Source organism: Carassius carassius, chromosome 44 (assembly GCF_963082965.1).
Source record: "Carassius carassius chromosome 44, fCarCar2.1, whole genome shotgun sequence".
In the NCBI taxonomy this organism is placed as follows: domain Eukaryota; kingdom Metazoa; phylum Chordata; class Actinopteri; order Cypriniformes; family Cyprinidae; genus Carassius; species Carassius carassius.
The window spans coordinates 1,697,510-1,716,425 of NC_081798.1; the positions used below are offsets into that span (position 1 = coordinate 1,697,510).

General features: G+C 34.8%; 1 protein-coding gene and 1 long non-coding RNA gene across 2 annotated transcripts in view; one reads left to right on the forward strand and one right to left on the reverse strand.

Moving 5' to 3' along the window:
* Window positions 1-426: 426 nt before the first annotated feature.
* LOC132126653 (protocadherin-20-like) lies at window positions 427-4,722 on the forward strand. Its single transcript, XM_059538057.1, has 2 exons — window positions 427-737; window positions 1,444-4,722. Exons 1-2 carry the CDS (start codon window positions 687-689, stop codon window positions 3,997-3,999), a joined length of 2,607 nt encoding a protein of 868 aa, XP_059394040.1. The 5' UTR covers window positions 427-686; the 3' UTR covers window positions 4,000-4,722.
* Window positions 4,723-7,425: 2,703 nt separating this feature from the next.
* LOC132126462 (uncharacterized) overlaps window positions 7,426-18,916 on the reverse strand; it is a 34,294-nt gene continuing 22,803 nt past the window's right edge. The window contains exons 2-3 of the long non-coding RNA XR_009427391.1: window positions 9,400-9,463; window positions 7,426-7,826 (exon numbers count right to left, since the gene is read on the reverse strand). This is a non-coding gene — a long non-coding RNA (uncharacterized LOC132126462). The remainder of the gene's footprint in view (window positions 7,827-9,399; window positions 9,464-18,916) is intronic.

Below are 18,916 nucleotides of genomic sequence, written 5' to 3' on the forward strand. Positions count from 1 at the left end.
CTAATGCACATTTGTATCTACAGTACATTTTCTGAGGGTCTCTTATTATTTATTTAATTAAAAAAACATTCTTGATAAGAAGCATATTCTATGCTGAATCCAGATTTTTCTTTCTCTGTGTACAAAATCATATTCATTAGATTAAACTTTTTTTTTAAATAATGACATTTTAGTTTAATAATTTAGCAGCCACTTTTATGCAAAGTGATTTATAATACCACAATATTATTATTATTATTGTTAGCATAGTTTCAGAAATACTTCACAAAAAACTGAATTATTATTATTTGCTTAATTATATGCATTTGTAATTATTGAGAAAGTAGAATACGTATTATCAGCATTATTATCTTCCATGCCATGCCGATGCTTTCTTAACCGCAAGAAATAAATCATTCACTCACTCATCAAAATACCATTTAAACGTCTAAAAACATTTAACCTGCAAATGAGTTGTTTCTAGACACGCCTCCTGGCTCTCCGCCAACGCTGGTTGGACGCGCCGGTCCTCATTAGTATGCGGTGGGCGTATCCGTAGCGTGTCTGTCAGATGAATGAGTAGAGCGCTTCAGTCGCGCATCGGGCAGCGAGCGAGAAGTCAGCCGCTCACCGGCGCTCAGAATGCGGCTGCTACTATAACCTCTTCCCGCTCCCGTTCCCTGTGACGCCAACACTGAACGGGAAACATGTGGAACACTAAAAGAGGAACCTGCCTGCACAGCAAAGGAGAGTTATGGGTAAGTTTCTTACACTCATGAAAACGGCATTTAACATGACCGCGAATTCTCTTAACAGTAAATAATAAGTAAATAACTCATCATAATATTTTTAAATTATAAAATCCAAAACTATAATATAATCCAAATTAATTACGTAATAGATAGACGAATCAAACTCGAATGAGTATTTGGAAGGATTGTATAATAATTTTGGATCATTGTTTTATGTTAAAAACTAGGCTTTTTTTCGAGGATATTCAGTGATTCATAAAAAATGTGAGTAGATGCTTGTAGATGCAGGTTCATTGCAGTCCCTTGTACAGTGATATCCATATTTTCTGTCAAAATATCTTTGTTATTAGTTAAAATTGTGGTATGACCACTCATCAGAATACATAGAGAGGGAGAGAGAAAAACTATGTTGAAACTATGACAGAAATTATAGTTATCATGGTAAATATTTGGGTGAATATTTTGTCATATCAATATGGGTGGATTTTAGATTTAGTCCAACCATCCTCCCAGCACACACATACAGTAATGTTAAACCCAACCTCTTTTGATGTGCTTAATTAATCATTTATATGCAAAAGATGTATGCAGTAAATATATTCATTGCTTCCTTATTAACCATTTTCATATATACTTGCCATTTGATTTTAAAAGTATGATGCTTTTTACTTATATTTCTGTTGCTTATTAGTTTGTCTGTTATTTATTTCAGGGTTTGTTCATCCTCCTCTTGTACACCATTCCCCTCTCCTCCTCGTCAAATTTCAGTCACCTCATCTATAAGATAAAAGAAGGATTACCTAAAGGGACACTTATAGGGGCTATCAGTGCGGACTTAAAATTGGATCTTTCTGTCAGTCCTCCTCGTTCATTCAATCTGGAGCTAAAGACGGCCAGACAGCAGTACGTGAATCTGAATAACACGACGGGGGAGCTGTTCACATCTGCTGTGGAGATTGACAGAGAGGCTCTGTGCGCAGAGTCCCACGAGGGCCAGGGCTGCGCAATCTCTCTGGACGTGCTAATCCTTCCTCAACAGTACTTTCAGCTGGTTAAGGTTAAAATTATTATTGAGGATGTGAATGACAACCACCCGCATTTCCCTGTTGGCGAAATCAGGGTGTTTGTGCCGGAGAACGCACCTGTTAATGCAAGGTTTGCGGTGGAGCAATCCGCAGTCGATCCTGACATCGGGATTCACTGCGTTCAAACATACTGGCTTGCTAATGACTATGGAGTTTTCACATTAGACGTAGAGGAGAACGAAGGCGGTGAACTGACGCCCTTTCTAATCATTACCGAGTCTCTTGATAGGGAGACACAAGCTGAGTATGTGACTGACATTATAGCTGAGGACGGAGGCTCTCCGCCGCTTCTAGGCACTGCAACTCTGAGGATTATCATCACGGATGTCAACGACAACTGTCCCAAGTTTACAGAGTCGCTAGTGAACGTTACTATTTACGGAAACGCTACTAAGGGCATGCAACTGGCTCGTTTACAAGCTTACGATCGAGACGAGGGAGCCAATGCCTTGATCACTTATACTTTCAGCGAACGGGTCACCCAGGAAAGCAGAAACCTGTTTCATTTGGATACAAACCTAGGGGTTCTTAAACTAGCAGGAAAGATTGAAAACAACGGCGGAAAACTTTACAAACTAATTGTGCTGGCCAATGGGCCGACTTGTATTCCAGAAGTTGCAACAGTTAACGTTCACGTCATCAAACAGCTCTCCGGGCCTCCGGTGGTTATCCCACGTTATATTGCGTCCGAGAAGGACGGTGTTGTGAGTTTAAGTGAATCAGAGCCAGCGTTTTCACCCATTGCTTTTTTTACCATCAAAAACACCGAGCCACAACAGAAGATAGAGTGTCTTCTTGAAGGTGCAGGTCCGTTTAGACTTGTACCGTATGAGCGGATTAAAAACGAATACCTGCTTGAGACCACCGAGCCATTGGATTATGAGCAGCAACAGGATTATGAAATGGTTGTTGTGGTTCGTAACTCTCATGGATTAGTAGTTAACACCATAGTGAAAGTCCACGTGTTGGATGTTAACGACAACGCTCCGGTTTTCAAGCAATCTTTCATTGAAATCACAGTGGAGGAGAACAACCCACCAAATACATTCCTCGCTCAGCTTCAGGCCACCGATGCAGACAGTGAAAGAAGAGGCGAGGTTTATTACCTACTCGGCGCTGACGCTCCCACCATTTTTGACTTGGATCGGTCAACCGGAGTACTGACGGTGTCCACTTCTCTTGACCGAGAGGAAAAGGAGACGTATCGTTTCATGGTGCGAGCTGTAGACCGTGGCACACCGAGGAAGGAGTCGATCGCCACTGTGATTATCACCGTCCAGGATCGGAATGACAACAGTCCAAGGTTCATCAACAAGGACTTCACCTTCTTTGTGCCGGAGAACTTTCCAGGTTTTGGGGAAATTGGCGTTCTTACTGTCACAGACGCAGATGCTGGGGAGAACGGCTGGGTGGCGTTGTCCATCCTTAATGGGAGCGACATCTTCGTGATCGACACCGGACGAGGAGCGCTGCGGGCCAAGACCTCTCTGGACCGGGAGCAGCAGGGAACGTATTACGTTTGGATCGAGGCAATCGATGGAGGCGAACCTGCTCTTTCTTGCATCACAACGGTGACTGTTCTCCTACTGGATGTCAACGATAACCCTCCGACTGTTCTTTTCCCCCAGTCCAACCAGTCGTACATGTTGGTACTTCCCAACACGCTTCCAGGAACATCTATAACTGAGGTTTACGCGGTGGACCGGGACACTGGAATGAATGCTGTTATTGCATACAGCATCATCAAGAGAACAGATGGAGAGCCAGGCTCGTTTGACATTGACCCCTATACGGGAAACATCACCTTGAGGAAAGCCTTGAGCAATCGAGGCCTCTACAGTTTGTGGGTCAAAGTCAGGGACCACGGTCAACCAGAACTCTACTCTACTGTATTGGTCAACCTGTTTGTGAATGAAACAGTCAGCAATGAGACCCTCATTCAGAGTTTGTTGCCCAGAAGTGTAGATATTGACCATGGTGAGCTTCCTCCTGATAAGAAAGGGAGGAAGGGAGAACAAGTGCCAAACATGTGTGGCGAGTACCGAGTGTTACTGCTTGCACTGACAGCTACCTGCCTGGGATTGTTCCTGATCGTTGTGTCGTTGGTGACTTACATCTGCTGCAAAAGAAGAAAACCGAAAAAGAAGAGATCAGACATTGAGATTCCTTTAAATTCTCTTTAAGAACCCAATGAACATCTGACACTGCAACTGCTTGTACTGCCCAAATTAATCTGTTTACAGTGTGTTTTGTGCATCTTAATATCTATTAAGTAAATGATTTGAAAATACAATGTATATATTGTGCATACAGTATGTTTTATAACTATGATGGAATCTACAAATATATATATATATATATTGACAAAATCGCAGCGAAATATAAAGATTTTGCTATTTGCATTTGCTGCCCAACATGCTTTTAATGTAATTTATCTTACAATGGTGCCCTTGGCAGTGTGTTGTGTCAAATTGTCGAGCCTCTTTTATATGCCTGTCTCTGAAGCCCAATGCACTTCTCTACAGGAACATCGTTCTCCCCATGGAAAGCTGTTCACTTTCAAATGTAATGCTCCTGGTGTTTGTCATCACCCTTGTGAAAATGAATTCCAAAGGAGATGAGAAATCAATGCTACATTGAATCCTCAACTGTTTCTCAGTTATTAACCGGTGTTGTTGGACATTTTGTGTTTTCTGTTGGATACTAGGCTGGTGTGCAATGTCCTAATGAGTTTCTCGAACCTTTGAATGTCTTGGTTCCTCCAAATGGTTTGTTCAGATCTGTTTATGATGACTTTTGTGCTCTCAGCTCAAAAGCTTTCTTCAAAGCAGCTAAGGCTACATGTCTCTGATCTCATTTCTGTGTAAGCAAAGGATTTGTGAACATTAAAGTGCTTTATTTTCTTATTAATAGCTTGGTTATGATTTTATTTAATGAATTACAGACTAAACCAGTATTAGATGTGGACATGACTCAGCAGCTGTTCCAGCAGTCGTTGCTCAAAAAGTTAATCTACTAAAGCATTTAGGGGAATTCAAAAGCCATCTCAGTGGCTGATTTGACTGTGTCTATATGTCATTAAAACAGTAAACTGAAGTGCTTCTTTCTTGGAATGTGTTCGTACACACAGTATTTCTTTGGAAAAGATATAATGTTAAGGGTTATTAGGAAAAGGGGTCAGTCTTATCGGAAACCAAATCGCAAAGTTATTTACATTGAAAAACATCATTCAGTAAATCAAAATGAAGATATAGTAGTGTGCTGCTGGTGCCAAAAACAATGAAAAAGATATTGTGCGAGAATATTCTACTAAAGGACTTTTGTATATGTGCATCAAAACATGAAAGTTAAAGTCAAACAATATTAATTTCACCTTAATCAGGTGCTTTTTAAGCAGATAGCATTATGCAACACATTTGGAGAGCCTTTTGGTTGCGGTGTGGTTGGCATCTCATTCTGCTCTTTTTAATCTATCTCTTTGTGTCTGACCAGTAAGATGGCTTCTCCAGTGTCCCGACCCATTACAGAGGTCAGATCGGGAGTGTGTGTTTACCTTGTCATCGCTTATGGAACACCATTCAGCTTTCTAAAATAGACAAGCATGGCATGGTAACTCGCCACTTCTATTATTCCAAAAACCAGTTCGGTTTCATTTTTCCCTTTCTCTCTCTGGAACACTCTGAAACACTCACAATGGAAAGCAGTCATTTAAAACCACAAGAAGTCGGAGGACAGATAATGTATCGAGGCTTTGCAGTGCACAGGTTACGAGTAGGGCCTGTCACCTGGGGTCAGGTTAACTGCTTAATCTGCTTACCTCACCAGCAACATGTTCACAAACCAGCAGGAGACTGAGACTGAATCCACCAGCATGCATTTGAGAACATCTTCATCTGTGGGTCAAGATCAAGCTTCAGATTAAAGAAAAAAGTGATGTTGCACATTATTAAATTCTTTGAAACTGGTGGTGTTAGCAATGCCAAGGTCATAGGTTTTATTCCCCAAATACACTGTAATTTACTTTAGATAAAAACATTTGGCAAATGCATAAAAGCATTACTGTATGCATGGTAACCAAACCTAAGATAACCTTGACATTGCCAGTGATTTAAAGTGACCAGAAATCATTTATTTTTAATGACTAGTGTGAGCAGTGTTGGCTTGTTTACATAAAGATAAACTCTTCTCAACAGTGTTGCATCAGCAATGGAATTTGAAGTTGACTTTCTGACAAGTTATTCAAGTTCAAATACAACTTTACAATGCAATGTTTTGATGAGAGGCATTAGTGAAAAGTCACATAAATAGTATATAAAAAGCAGTAGAAACAGCATCTTTGATTATCAAAGGAACGTTCAAGTTCTGTCAAAACATGCCACTCACAGTATAGACATGCATATATAGGCTGAACTGTGCTGTCTCCACTCCCGTTTCCTGACATGACAAAATGAAAATGACAAAAATAAATTAAATTTAAAAAAGCATTCACTTTGAAGTAATTTGAGATTTATATTAAAAATAAATAATAATAATGAGTGATGCCTGTGCAAAACTCAACACCATGATGCAATTTCTAAGGTGTTCTGGCCCTATTTCATTTACATGAATGCTTTTAAAAATGCAAAGTGACTTACACTGCATTAAAGGTAAGTATTTATACTTTTTCAGTGCTTTTTCTCTCTGGGAATCGAACTCATTACCTTGGTAGTGCCATGCACTACTGTTTTAGCTACAGGAAAGCCCCAGTGACATTAACATTTATATAATTTGGCAGTTTTATCCAACCTATATTGCATTCAATGTATAAATACAGCACTTGTTTTCCCTTGACCTTTGACTGTTTGAGTTACAGGAAAGCCCCAATTACATTAACTTTTTTTGTTTTTGCATTTAACAAACCTTTTATCCACTTTTATCTACATTTAATCACGAAAGCCAAAATTTCTTTTACATTGATGCTTTTAATGCTTTTATCCAAAGCAACTTACATTGTATTCAAGGTACACATTTGATCAGTTCATGCATTCCCTGAGAATCAAACCCATGACCTTGGCATTCCTTAGAGCTACACGAAAGCCCCAATTACTTTCACATTTATGCTTTTAACACTTTTAAACCAAGCAACTTACATTGCATTCAAGGTAAACATTCTATCAGTTTTTGTTTCCATGGGAAACGAACCCACAACCTTGGTTTTACTAGTGATGTGCTCTGCTGTTTGGGCTATGGGAAATACAATATTTAAAAAAAAAAAGATGCTTTCATGCAAAGCGTATATGTTTGATAAATTAATGCATTGCCTGGTAATCAAACCTATGGCTTTTGCATTGCTAATGACATAATCTAATGTTTGAATTACAGAAAGGCAAATCAATTAAAGTCTCTAGACATGGTTCAAGTCTCAGATTTCTTATAGTCTACCAGGTGAAGTTGATTGATAAGAAAAAATAGCACTGCTACAAGCTTCGGGATTTGTTGCTTGTAGCATCATCTAAAGTTTAATAACATTAGAGGCTTGTTCATATCACTAACCATAAATAAGAGCAATAATAAATGATGCTTTATTTGGCAAACACAACAGAAAATTGTTGCGCTGATTCAATAAACAAATCTAAATGCATTTGGTTTACACCAAAAATATCTATAATAGAAGAATATGTCATACTGCAGAAGGACACCTCAATCATATTATGCAAGAACGAAATAAGTGTGCAGCTTCTCAGTGAGTTTGTTATTCAATATGTCCAATTCGATGGGGTTTGATCGGGTCACATTTAATCTGAGCTTGCCTCTGTGTTGATTACTCATGTCACTCTATAAGTATGTGTCTATGTTCTCACTCCTCCAGCATACAATCGGCTTTCCTCTACGCTTTCCCACCTGGCCAGACGGTTATGTGCCTCTCGTGGCCCCAGACGGCCCTCCGCATCTGCTCAATGGCGACCAACACAAACAGAACATTAGCCTGGAGACGTACGGCCTGATTGCACTCGTTGTGGTGATGGAGGACCTGTGAGAGACCCACAACAAACAGCCTCTGATTAATAAAATACACTTCATGCCCTTTCAGCTGCAGCTCTCCATCTGATTGCTGCTTGGAGTGAAATGTGCAGCTACCAAAATGAGCTGTTCAAATTTAATTAAGGCTCTTTTGTCCGTTGGGCTTATAGTGTTTAAAGTACAACTGCTATAATTTTTCTTGGTGTTGAGTTTGCATGCAATATAATTTTCTCCAATCTTGGCACTGTAAGCGCTTCTCAAAAACCTGACCAGCATGTTTTTGAAGCGGTTGATGGCCTTTCCTGACTCATGACATTGTTTACCTTTCCAAATAACACGATAGTTATCTAATTTGCAGACAGTAGGTGCTTCAAAATGACTAACTGCCTCTGAATCATGCGCACAGCCACAGATTTACCTTTGCGATTATGAGGTGTGACAATGCGGTTGAATCCAAACGTGTCTGCAAAGCATGCAAATGTGAGATTTACACTATATGCTTGCAAGTTTGGGAAGTGCATTTTCATTCAGGCTATTAGAAGACAAATGCTATGTAAAAATTTCATTTGCTACCATTGAAAGGTTTTAATGCTCACCAAGGCTGCATTTCTTAAGTAAAAATATACATTAAAAAAATTTAAAATATTATTATGTATTAACATTACCATCTTCTATGTTTATATATGTTCAAATATAATTTATTCATGCAATGCAAAGCTGAATTTTCAGCATCGTTACTCCAGTCTTCAGTGTCACATGATCTTCAGAAATCATTCTAATATGCTGCTCAAGAAACATGTCTGATTATTATCAGTGTTGAAAACAGTTGTGCTGGCAAATATTTTTCATGATAGTCAAGATATCATGAAGTCACGATATATATATATATTTTTTAAGATTCTTTGATGAATAGAAATCTCCAAATAGCAGCATTCATTAAAATTTTTTTTTTAACATTATAAATGTCTTTACTGTCAATTTTGATCAAATGTCTTTAAAAATGTCTTTAAAAAAACAACAACTTTTGTATAGATGTGTAGAAGATTGGAAAAATAAATCACCTTTCTGTTCATTTACAGGCGGCTCATGCCTTACATAAAATTCTGAGACGTAGCATGATTGTAGCATTATCAGATGCCACCATTCATACCAACACAAGTGTTTTTGATAATCAGATGGCAACACATAGTATCAAGTTTCCAGAATACCACTACACTGGCAAGTATCATGGGAGGTTTTCCTATAAGTGATCTGACAAAGCATTTAGATTAAAACTCACAACATTGCGTTTTCCTGTGCACATGGGGGTAAAATATCTTATTTTGCTATTCTAGATAAGTTATCATGAAAGTGTTTTACTTCTTCAGTGGTAAGTGTGTGTTTCATATCTGAATGTAAGCTTGCAGTGTTGCTGATAATCTACTCTTATTTGCTCTGGTGAATTACAGTACGTTCGAGAAAACCAGGAACATTAAGAAAGTCTTTTTTATGCATTTCCCTCTAGCTTTGCTTAACATCTGAACCTAAAGCTCTAGTGGAGGTGCAAACACAGGAAATGACATCAGCCTGACCTCATAACTCACCCAATCCCCTGATCTCTCCACAAACATGATGCACGGTCTGCTTTTCTTGGCTCTGTTGAGGGAACTACAAACATTTTTGTTATCATTTCATTATATTTCAACTGCTAATATTTTCGTAGAACAGATACGTGATGTCTTTTGCAAACATTAATTTGAAGTTTCGTTGTTGGTCACGTCCTGTTGTGTGAAAGAAAAAGTTCAGCCTTTTCCCTTAAACATGTCCTCACCTTCAGGCGATTCAAGATGTAGATGAGTTTGTTTCTTCATCAGGTTTAGAGAAATGTAGCATTGCATTAGTGTCTCATCAATGGATGCTCTTCAGTGAATGGGTGCCGTCAGACTGAAAGTTCAAACAGCTGATAAAAACATCACAATAATCCACAGCCACTCCAGTCCATCAGTTAACATCTGGAAAGGCAAAAAGCTGCGTGTTTAAATTCAGACCTTTGCTTCCGGCTAAAATACTATAATCCATAATGAACCATTCCTCCATTAAAAAAAAGTCCATCTTCTGTTGTCTCTCATGTCATTATTTACACACATATTAGAGCTGTTTTCGTTTGTAAATGGTGCTTGATCTGTGCAGATTTCTCTCCTGATTCAGACACAACAATTTTTCCTACAGGAAGTGCAATTATGAATTATGGACAGGCACTATTTTCTGGAACAAGCAGTTTATAGTTAAAAACATCTTAGTGATGGATATATACTTATTTCAAACATGTAGTTTTTGTCTTCTCTAGATGTTAACTGCTGGAATGGAGTGGCTGTGGATTATTGTGATGTTTTAATCAGCTGTTTGGACTCTCATTCTGACGGCACCCATTCACTGCAGAGCATCCATTGATGAGGACACTGATGCAATGCTACATTTCTCCAAATCTGATGAAGAAACAGACTCATCTTGGAATGGCCTGAAGGTGAATACATATTCAACAAGTTCTCTTCTTTGGCTGAACTATTTCTTTAAGAACAGCACAGTGTGTGAGTGTTTGACAGCGTGCGGTTCTCTTCCTTTGGAAAGTGCCGGATCTGAAATTACGTTCAATTATTAATCGCATAGACAGCAAGTAATTACTATCAGCCAGGGGCTGATCCCGTTTCTAGATCGGCATTATAGTTCCTCCTATGCTTTGAATCCAAACAAACGTGGCCACACAATGCTGCTTGGTCTTGTGTTTCACAGGTACATTCCCCCACCGGGCCGTTATGACACCAGATCCACCTTCATCTTCTCACTCCTGTCTCCGCACTTCAATAATGCATTCAGATATTATTCTCCTCCCCAAAATCTCAGCCTTTGATCTAATAGGTCTTTCAGACCCGTGATGCAATAGAAAATAATCCAGTCCCAGCCTTTTGATCCTCGTCCGGATTATGTTGCTAAATTCTTTCCCGTCTCCCTCAATATCTCTCGCTATATGTGAAGATGATGGGTTAATTCAGGCTCTGTGAAAGCTTTGTGGATTCGTTTTAAGGCATAATGGCTGTTGTCAGAAGCCCCAGCTGCTTGTTCTCTCGTAGACTATTCATTTGTTTAGTTTGTTTAGTTAGTCATATCAAACTTTGTAACCTATTGACTACTGGTTATTGTCTTATTGTAAGAGTTAATTGGTTATTGGTTATTGTAAGAGTACTGAATAGATGTAATCAGCATTTGTAAAGCTGATGGGATGTGTTGTTTATGTTGGCCAAGTATTTTACATACATCAGTACTGGAATGATTTTAACATACAAAATAATTTTATAATCGAAGCTGTTTTCTGCCCAATGGTGAATTATTCTTTTTATTCACAACTCTGCCTTTTTTTTCTCTCACAATTAAGTTTGTATTGCACAATTCTGACTTTTTCTTTTTTAATTCTTGGCCTGTATCGCACAATTATAGCTTTTTTTCTAATATAAATAATATATAATATAATTTCTTTTATCTAATAGCTGCATATTAAATAGTTAAAAGTTGTTTAGCTTGATTTCTTTTTCTAAATAAACATCACTGTTGCCATAACAACAGTCTGACGATTAAAAAAGTAACAAAGTAACAATTTAATATGACTTGTAACTCTTTATGAGTAATGCAGTATTGTAACAAAACGTTTCACTGTATCATGACTTTATCTATGATTAGCTTCAATACTGAGTGATTTATCAACAGCAATCTATAACAGCACATATGCAAATATTAGCCGTCATCAGAAGAGTTTCTGTATCCCATCAGCCTCTCTGCTTTGCAGCGTGTTCATAGCTTCTCGTTTACATAGTAATGATGTTTTGTGGATTTCAGATGCATTATTCACTGTTTCCTGATATTTTGTTTTTCTCTGAATCTCTCTAAAGACACGCACATAAATTCTCACAGGAGACAACATGTCTGGTGTTTAATACGACTGACTGCCATAATAGCCATAATCAACCTCCTGACAGCATAATGCATATTGGTGAAATCGCCATAACCTCAAACTAAGAAATAAAACCTCAAAATAAGAAATAAAAAACACATTTATAGTAATGCAATTACAATAAAGGTTGAGGCATTACATTTCAAAAGCTCAGTCACGTACAATTCTACAACTTTTGCGGTTTTGCTCCAAAGTCATTCATCCATCTGAACCAATAGTCCTAAAGCTAAAAAGACAATGTTGACAACTTCACAGCTCACATGACACGCGTACAGCATGAGTTTATATGAGCTGCACACTTCTATAGACTTCCATGACTATAAACATGAGTCCAAATGACCGTGTGTGTTAATGGACGAGCGGCTGCAGATGCACTACGTGAAGCTTAATTTGTTTTGAAGCAGAACATTATTTTAACCCTTCAGCAGCGTCTCTGCATCTGCTGTGTGTGTCTGTACGAGAGCTTATACTGAATATAATCAGCGGCTAATGTACACTACTGTAGATGTGAAGCTATAGCTGCGATTAAAGACAGATTATACAGCCCTGGATGTCAGATTAAGATTAACACTGCATTTCTTACTCTATTGAAGAATGGGAATAAGAAATTGGTGGATCAGGAAGAGGCTCAATGCATCTAATATGAGTTGCATGCTTTAAAAAAAAAAAAAATCATACAGCATCATAAAAAGCCTCAAATTGTCATGGAACAACATTCAGAACCCTTTATTACTAACTAAACAGAATATCTGAAAGATAGACTCACCTCTGGCCTAAAAACAACAAACTGATTGCTGTTTTTCACATTTAAAAGTAGGCATCTTAACTTTTAAATGATAGACTCCACTTCTCAAATTAAGTACTTTTTTATTTTATTACACTAAAAACACAGTTAAGAATAGAATATTAAAAATGAACTTCATACTTCAAATACAGAGCGATGATCACTGAACTACTGAATGGACATAATTCAGAAACCAAAGTCGTGCAGTTTTAAAAGTATTCTTCATTTTTCTCTATCTCTATCATATCTATCATAAAATAACTCAAATGTATTATTATTAATCATATTATTTAATTATTATAAAAATGTAATGATGTATAATTAAAAATATAAATCAAAATAATTGAAAATATGAATATTATAAAATTCTAAAATGATAAATACTACTTTAACGATTATTTAAAATTAAAAATGTTAATTAAATAATAATACTACATAGTAATTAATAATCATTTATTTTAAAGCAATTTTTTTAAATACTATTAAAATATTGAAATAGTAATAAAAATTACAATATTATTTACAATTATTTTATATAATTGAACAATAAATACAAAATTGTAAAAAAAATTGTTGTATATATATATATATATATATATATATATATATATATATACACACACAAAAATACATATGTTTTATAAAAATGGGTTTATAATGTTAAATACATTTAAAATAATCTTTTTAAAAATGTTCTTATTATTTGACTATTTTACTGCTATTTAAAAAATAAACAGAAAATAAGATAAAATACTTATAAATGTCAATGTAAATGTAAAAAGTTCTTATATATATATATATATATATATTATTATTATTATTTTTTTTTTTTTCTAAGGCTTGAAAAGCATCACTTAAATAGTTTTGAGTGTAATTTGTCATGTGGAATACTTCATTCTGTGTTAATGGCTGTAGCTCTTTCATTGGTTTCTCATTAACAGGAAGCACATTTAGCAAAATAAACTGTATATTGCAGGAGAATCGTGATGCCTTCATAAACCTCCATTTTCATATTTGTGAGCTGAACTCATGCATCTATTGATGTGTTGACTGACGAGAGTCTGCGTCTAAACTGCAGCAGTGGTGCCAAGATTCATCCACCGCTTGACGGAGAACTAAGAATCTGTGTTATGTGAATTTTGCTCGTTTGCGTTTCATGTTTCAGTGTTTGGTAACATCTAAAAGGCCGTGTTGATGCAGGAAAGAGGAAGTTCAGAGCATGCTAAATGAGATTCCCATAAACAGCTCTGGTTTTAATGAAATAATTCTCCGCTGGCGTTCTGACAGAAGCTTCACATCTCCTGGAAAGCCTCCACCAGCGTCTTCCTTTTACTCTATTAACATTTCTGATGAAAGTTTGATGGAGCACAGAGGCACAAATGGTCCTCGTGGCCAACTCTCATTGCATTCTGTCCCCTTCCATCCCAGCCGCTCTGTCTCTGAGTCTCATTCAATTAGGATTTTACACAAAACGGGAAGCCAGATATTCTCTCTCAGGCTGGGAGACAATTTGCTTCTTGCAGAATGCATGCATGAGCCAATTCTGATTTAATGTCCACCATCAATGACCTCCTCGTTTCAGCCAACAACTCATGCGTACTACACACAAAACTGGACCATTCTTCCTGGTTTTACTCAGTGTCGGACAAACCGGTTTAGTTTATCAGCCTAGAAATATGCTAACACTGGAAACATCTGGTGTAGAAACTCGTTCCATTCAGACATTTCTAGTAAATTTCATTTAAAAAAAAAAAAGTAAAATTAATTCAAATCTATAGACACTTGTAAACATTTTTTCTCTTCTGTAAAATTATTTGCAGCCGTTTTACTTATCTTAGCATCATTGGGATATTATTATAGTTTTATTCAAATTTTGAATATTTTTTATTTGCATATTTATTTTTTTTATTTAAATTTTAATGTTTAATTCTAGCAATTTTGTGTTTTTGTCAGTTTTTTATATTTAATTTTAGTTCAGACAGCGTTTTAATGAATAAAAAAAAGAGACAAATTATTTAGATTTGTTTAGTTATAATCACAAAAACTACAAAATAAAAGTTTTTGTTTACATAATATATGAGTGTGCACTGTGTATATTTATTATGCATATATAAATACAAACACATGCATGTATATATATTTATGAAAAACATGTTTACATTTATTTATTAAATATATTTATATATAATAGAAAATAGAAAAATATAAATATATGAATGTATATACACATAAATAGTTTCAAAATATATACTGTATGTGTGTGTAATAATATTTACATAATAAATAAACAAACAGTACATATATTACATATTATGTAAACAACAACTTTTCTTTTAGAAGCAATTAATCACGATTAATCATTTGACAGCCCTAGTTATTAGTTTTTTAGTTATTTAAATAACTATGGAAAGCACAGACCAAAGTCTGAATGACCACCTTTAAATATTTTATAAAGATATATTAAGATATAAATTAAAAAAAAAAAAGTTTTCAAAAAAAATCTTACAACAGTGTTGTAAGAATTATTGCCCTGAATAAATGAAACGGGCTACTAAATAAATTTAAATTTATGCTAAATTTAAATAAATATAATTTATTAATAAATACAATTAAACTATAATATGACTTTATATATATTTAATGAACACACATTTATAAGTTATACTCCGATAATAAATCTTTAACATGCACTTTGTGGATGGAAAGGTGCATCAGATCAACTCTCTGAACTAAACTAGTTAGTTTCTCTCTAAACTGAAGAACTTGTGAATCATTTGAAAATATTCAGCAGTAAATGGTTTGTTTGCTCTGGAGACGAAGAGAAACGTTGCCCTCTCTGTATTGAGTTTAGCAGAAACTGACCTCATGCATTTTATTCATCTGAAGTAGCGAGTCAGATCTATAACTAATAGCTCGTTATGGGAAAGAGCTTTCTCTTTTGGCGTTCTAAGAGCATTTGAGATGAGGGATGATTAAAAATGCATAACTTATAGTGCTGGTCAGTTATTATCAGACGGCATAAAGCACAAGCGAACAGAGAACAACGAGTGCATCGAAAGTGAGTTTCATCTGTCAATGCTAATGCAAATTCAAGTCCGTCCGTTTCCCGTTTGTGATGAATTGAAGTTTTTATATAATTTACATTTTGATGCACAAAGGATTTTATCCACCGCAAAATGGAAAATTTTTGAACTTAAAATGATGACTTTTTTTCTTGATATCCTGAGTTAACATCTCACAATTCTGACTTTTCCTCGGAATTCTGAATTGATATCTCACATATCAGACTGTGTTTCTTGCAACTGAGAAAAAAAGTCCAAATTGTAAGATATAATCTCGGATTTCTTTTTTTTTTTTCACAATTCTGTGTTTATATCTCGCACTTCTGAAACCATCTCAATTCTATATTTATATCGAGTTTTAATCTCAAATCTGTTTAATTTTACAGTTCTGAATTTTTTTTTAATTATGAAATTTTATTGCAATTCTGAGTTTATATCTCACTTCTGTGTCAATTCTGAGTTAAAATGGTAATTTTGAATTTTTATTAAAATTATGAGTTTTTATCTCAGTTTTGAGGTTTAATCTTAAAGCTTTGTTTATATCTCACAATTCTGTTTCAGTTCTGAGATTATATATAAATTCTACATTTTTATCTAGTTATAATTGTGAGACAGAAATCAGAATTACAAGAACAAAAACTTATTTTCTATTTCAGAAATGCAAAAATCTGAAATTTCTGAAATTCTAAAAAATCTTACATTTATCAGAATTTATAAAAAAAATGATTTTGAGAAGAATTGTGAGATTAATAAAAAATATTAATATTCAGTGGTGAAATTAGGGTTCTAGTTCCCAGTGAAAAAACTGCTTATGAATTTTTTAAATTATTAGGCTATGAATATGTTTTTGTTAATTCGTTTCCTTTCGATTAGCACAGGTTTTGTATTTGTATTTCTTGGAACTGACTGATCAAAGGCCTCATTGATCTGAACTCATGCAGTTTTTGAGTGAACATTGCCAAAGTTATTCATAAATAATGCTTTATCACTCGAACACAGAGGAACATAAGCTCAGCTCAATGTGACCAATGATCAAACACTTCTAAAAAAACAACACCACCTGTGCTAACTGAAAGAAGACAAGAAGACTTGCTGATAATATAGCATAATCACATTTACAAAAAATATTTAATAGGCTAGTCATTTTAGAATATGACCACCAAATTGGATTATATTTTCATTGCAGCACAAGGGTTAATTTATTCAATTATGTACAGTGTGTTTGGGATTTTATTAGTTTGTCTTCATGCTGCTCTTGATTGCATGTCAATAGGGTTTGTGAATGAAAACTTATGCTAGTGGAGGTGAGCTGAAGGCTGTATGATGAGGGAACACAGGGACATTAGGAGCTCAGACGGAGATTTTGGAGTCTTTTACGTTTGACAGCAGCATTCAGCTCTTATAACGGCGACGAGCTGTCAATCCTCCACAGCTTTGTGGGAAAATCACGCTTAAGCGCTCGAGTTGAGCGTCAGAAAACCGCAGACGTTCCTGCTGAATGACACAGGCATGAGGGCTCAGCTCTAAATCCTGGTTTTGTAAGAACACAGAGTACTTTAATTTAAGTCAAACGAGCTTTAAATGCACCATAAACCTCATACAGTATAATTAGTGATGTTTGTCAAGTCAAGCTTCAATGATTTGCTCAAACTAAAATTTTTAATACTAAATATTAAACTTCAGTGTGAAGTTCGTGCAACCATTTGTGCTACAAATGAGTAATATATAATGTAATTAAATGGGATAACCATCCACTAATTTATTATTTACATACTATTATAGTATGTGAATTAGCTATTTTAATTTTAAATTTAAATGTTTAATTTTTGTAATTTTATGTGCATTTTTAAGATTTTTTATTTTATTTTGTATGTTGCTTTAAATTAAGTTTTTAAGTAAATTGTTTTTTTAATTGTTTATATTATTTCTATGAAAACAATTTCAGTTTTACTTTTTAAGTACACTTAAGCATTGCTGTTAAAACAACTACTTATTTTCGAAATAATCTACTTACTGTAAATGCAAACAGTTAATTGCATGTTATTTGAAATTCAATAAAAATGTATTAGTTGAAATGTATAATAAATGCAATTAGTCGAACTGTAGGATTGAAATACATCTTAATATGTGATTTCATAATTCATTCTATTGTCTTTAAAATATGGTGCAAGTGTACTGCTGAATGCACTAATGTGCATTTATGATAAACTAAACATATTACATGTAAGTTGCATTTAAATATATTTGCAATTACACATTTTTAATGATCAAGTTGCAGTTTAGCACAATTAAAACATATTAAATGTAATATCAGATAACAGATTACTTAAGAAGTAATTAAGTACATTAGAAGCACTTTAGCATGTTAGTTAATACATCAAAATAAGTGTACTTAAAATGTTGATTTAAAATGTTTTTTTGAAGTAAAACCTAGTCATGAAAGTGTCTCTCTTTAAATACCCTTTAGTGGCCTTTTAATTCATTAACATTATATTATCTGCAAGTACAGTTTTTTGTGTGACATTATAGATGTGCTTAGTTCTATTGAATGTGCACTGTACTTCAAATCTATATGTTTTATACAACTGTACATGCAGGTAATATAATAATAATGAAATAAAGGGCCACTTAAGTATACTTAAAAAGGGACAACTTTATGATTAGGTTTTTTTTAAACATACTTAAGTGTTACTTGCTGTTTCTTCATAATTATTAAAGTATTGCTTTAAAACTTTTTTCATGCTCTGAAGAAGAAAAATATTTCATTCATATAAAATCATTTCATTTGATTAAAAAACTCATATTTTAAACACAATAGAATTAAATTACATATTAAGAAGTACTTAAGCCCTACTTAAATGGGCCGAAAAATACTTTCAATTAACTGCATTTATTATAAATGTAAACTGTAATATATTTTAATTTAATTGCGATTAACATGCAATTTAGTGTTCGAAAACATTGCAGAGTTCACACTTAAATATATTCTTTTTAGATATATTCTTTTTATAGTTTTTCTACAGTTTAAAAAAAGACCTTTTTACAAAAGATGGCAACACCCTGGCAAACCATACAAAAAAATGCATGCATACTGTCTTAAGAAAATGTGCAAATCTAGATTTAATGTAGAGTAAATGTATTAATTTCTAAGCTAATTTGATACAAGCAATGGTTGTATGTGCACTTCTTTAAAAAAAAAAGACAACAGAAGCAATCATGAAAGTGCATACAAAGATGTATTAAAGTCCCACTTAAGTGGGTCAGAAATGTTT

Excerpts from the sequence above, each read along its gene's own strand:
- LOC132126653 (XM_059538057.1), top strand. The coding sequence starts at position 687 with ATGTGGAACACTAAAAGAGGAACCTGCCTGCACAGCAAAGGAGAGTTA. Across the intron at positions 738-1,443 it reads ACAGCAAAGGAGAGTTATGG|GGTTTGTTCATCCTCCTCTT; the intron begins GTAAGTTTCTTA and ends TATTTATTTCAG.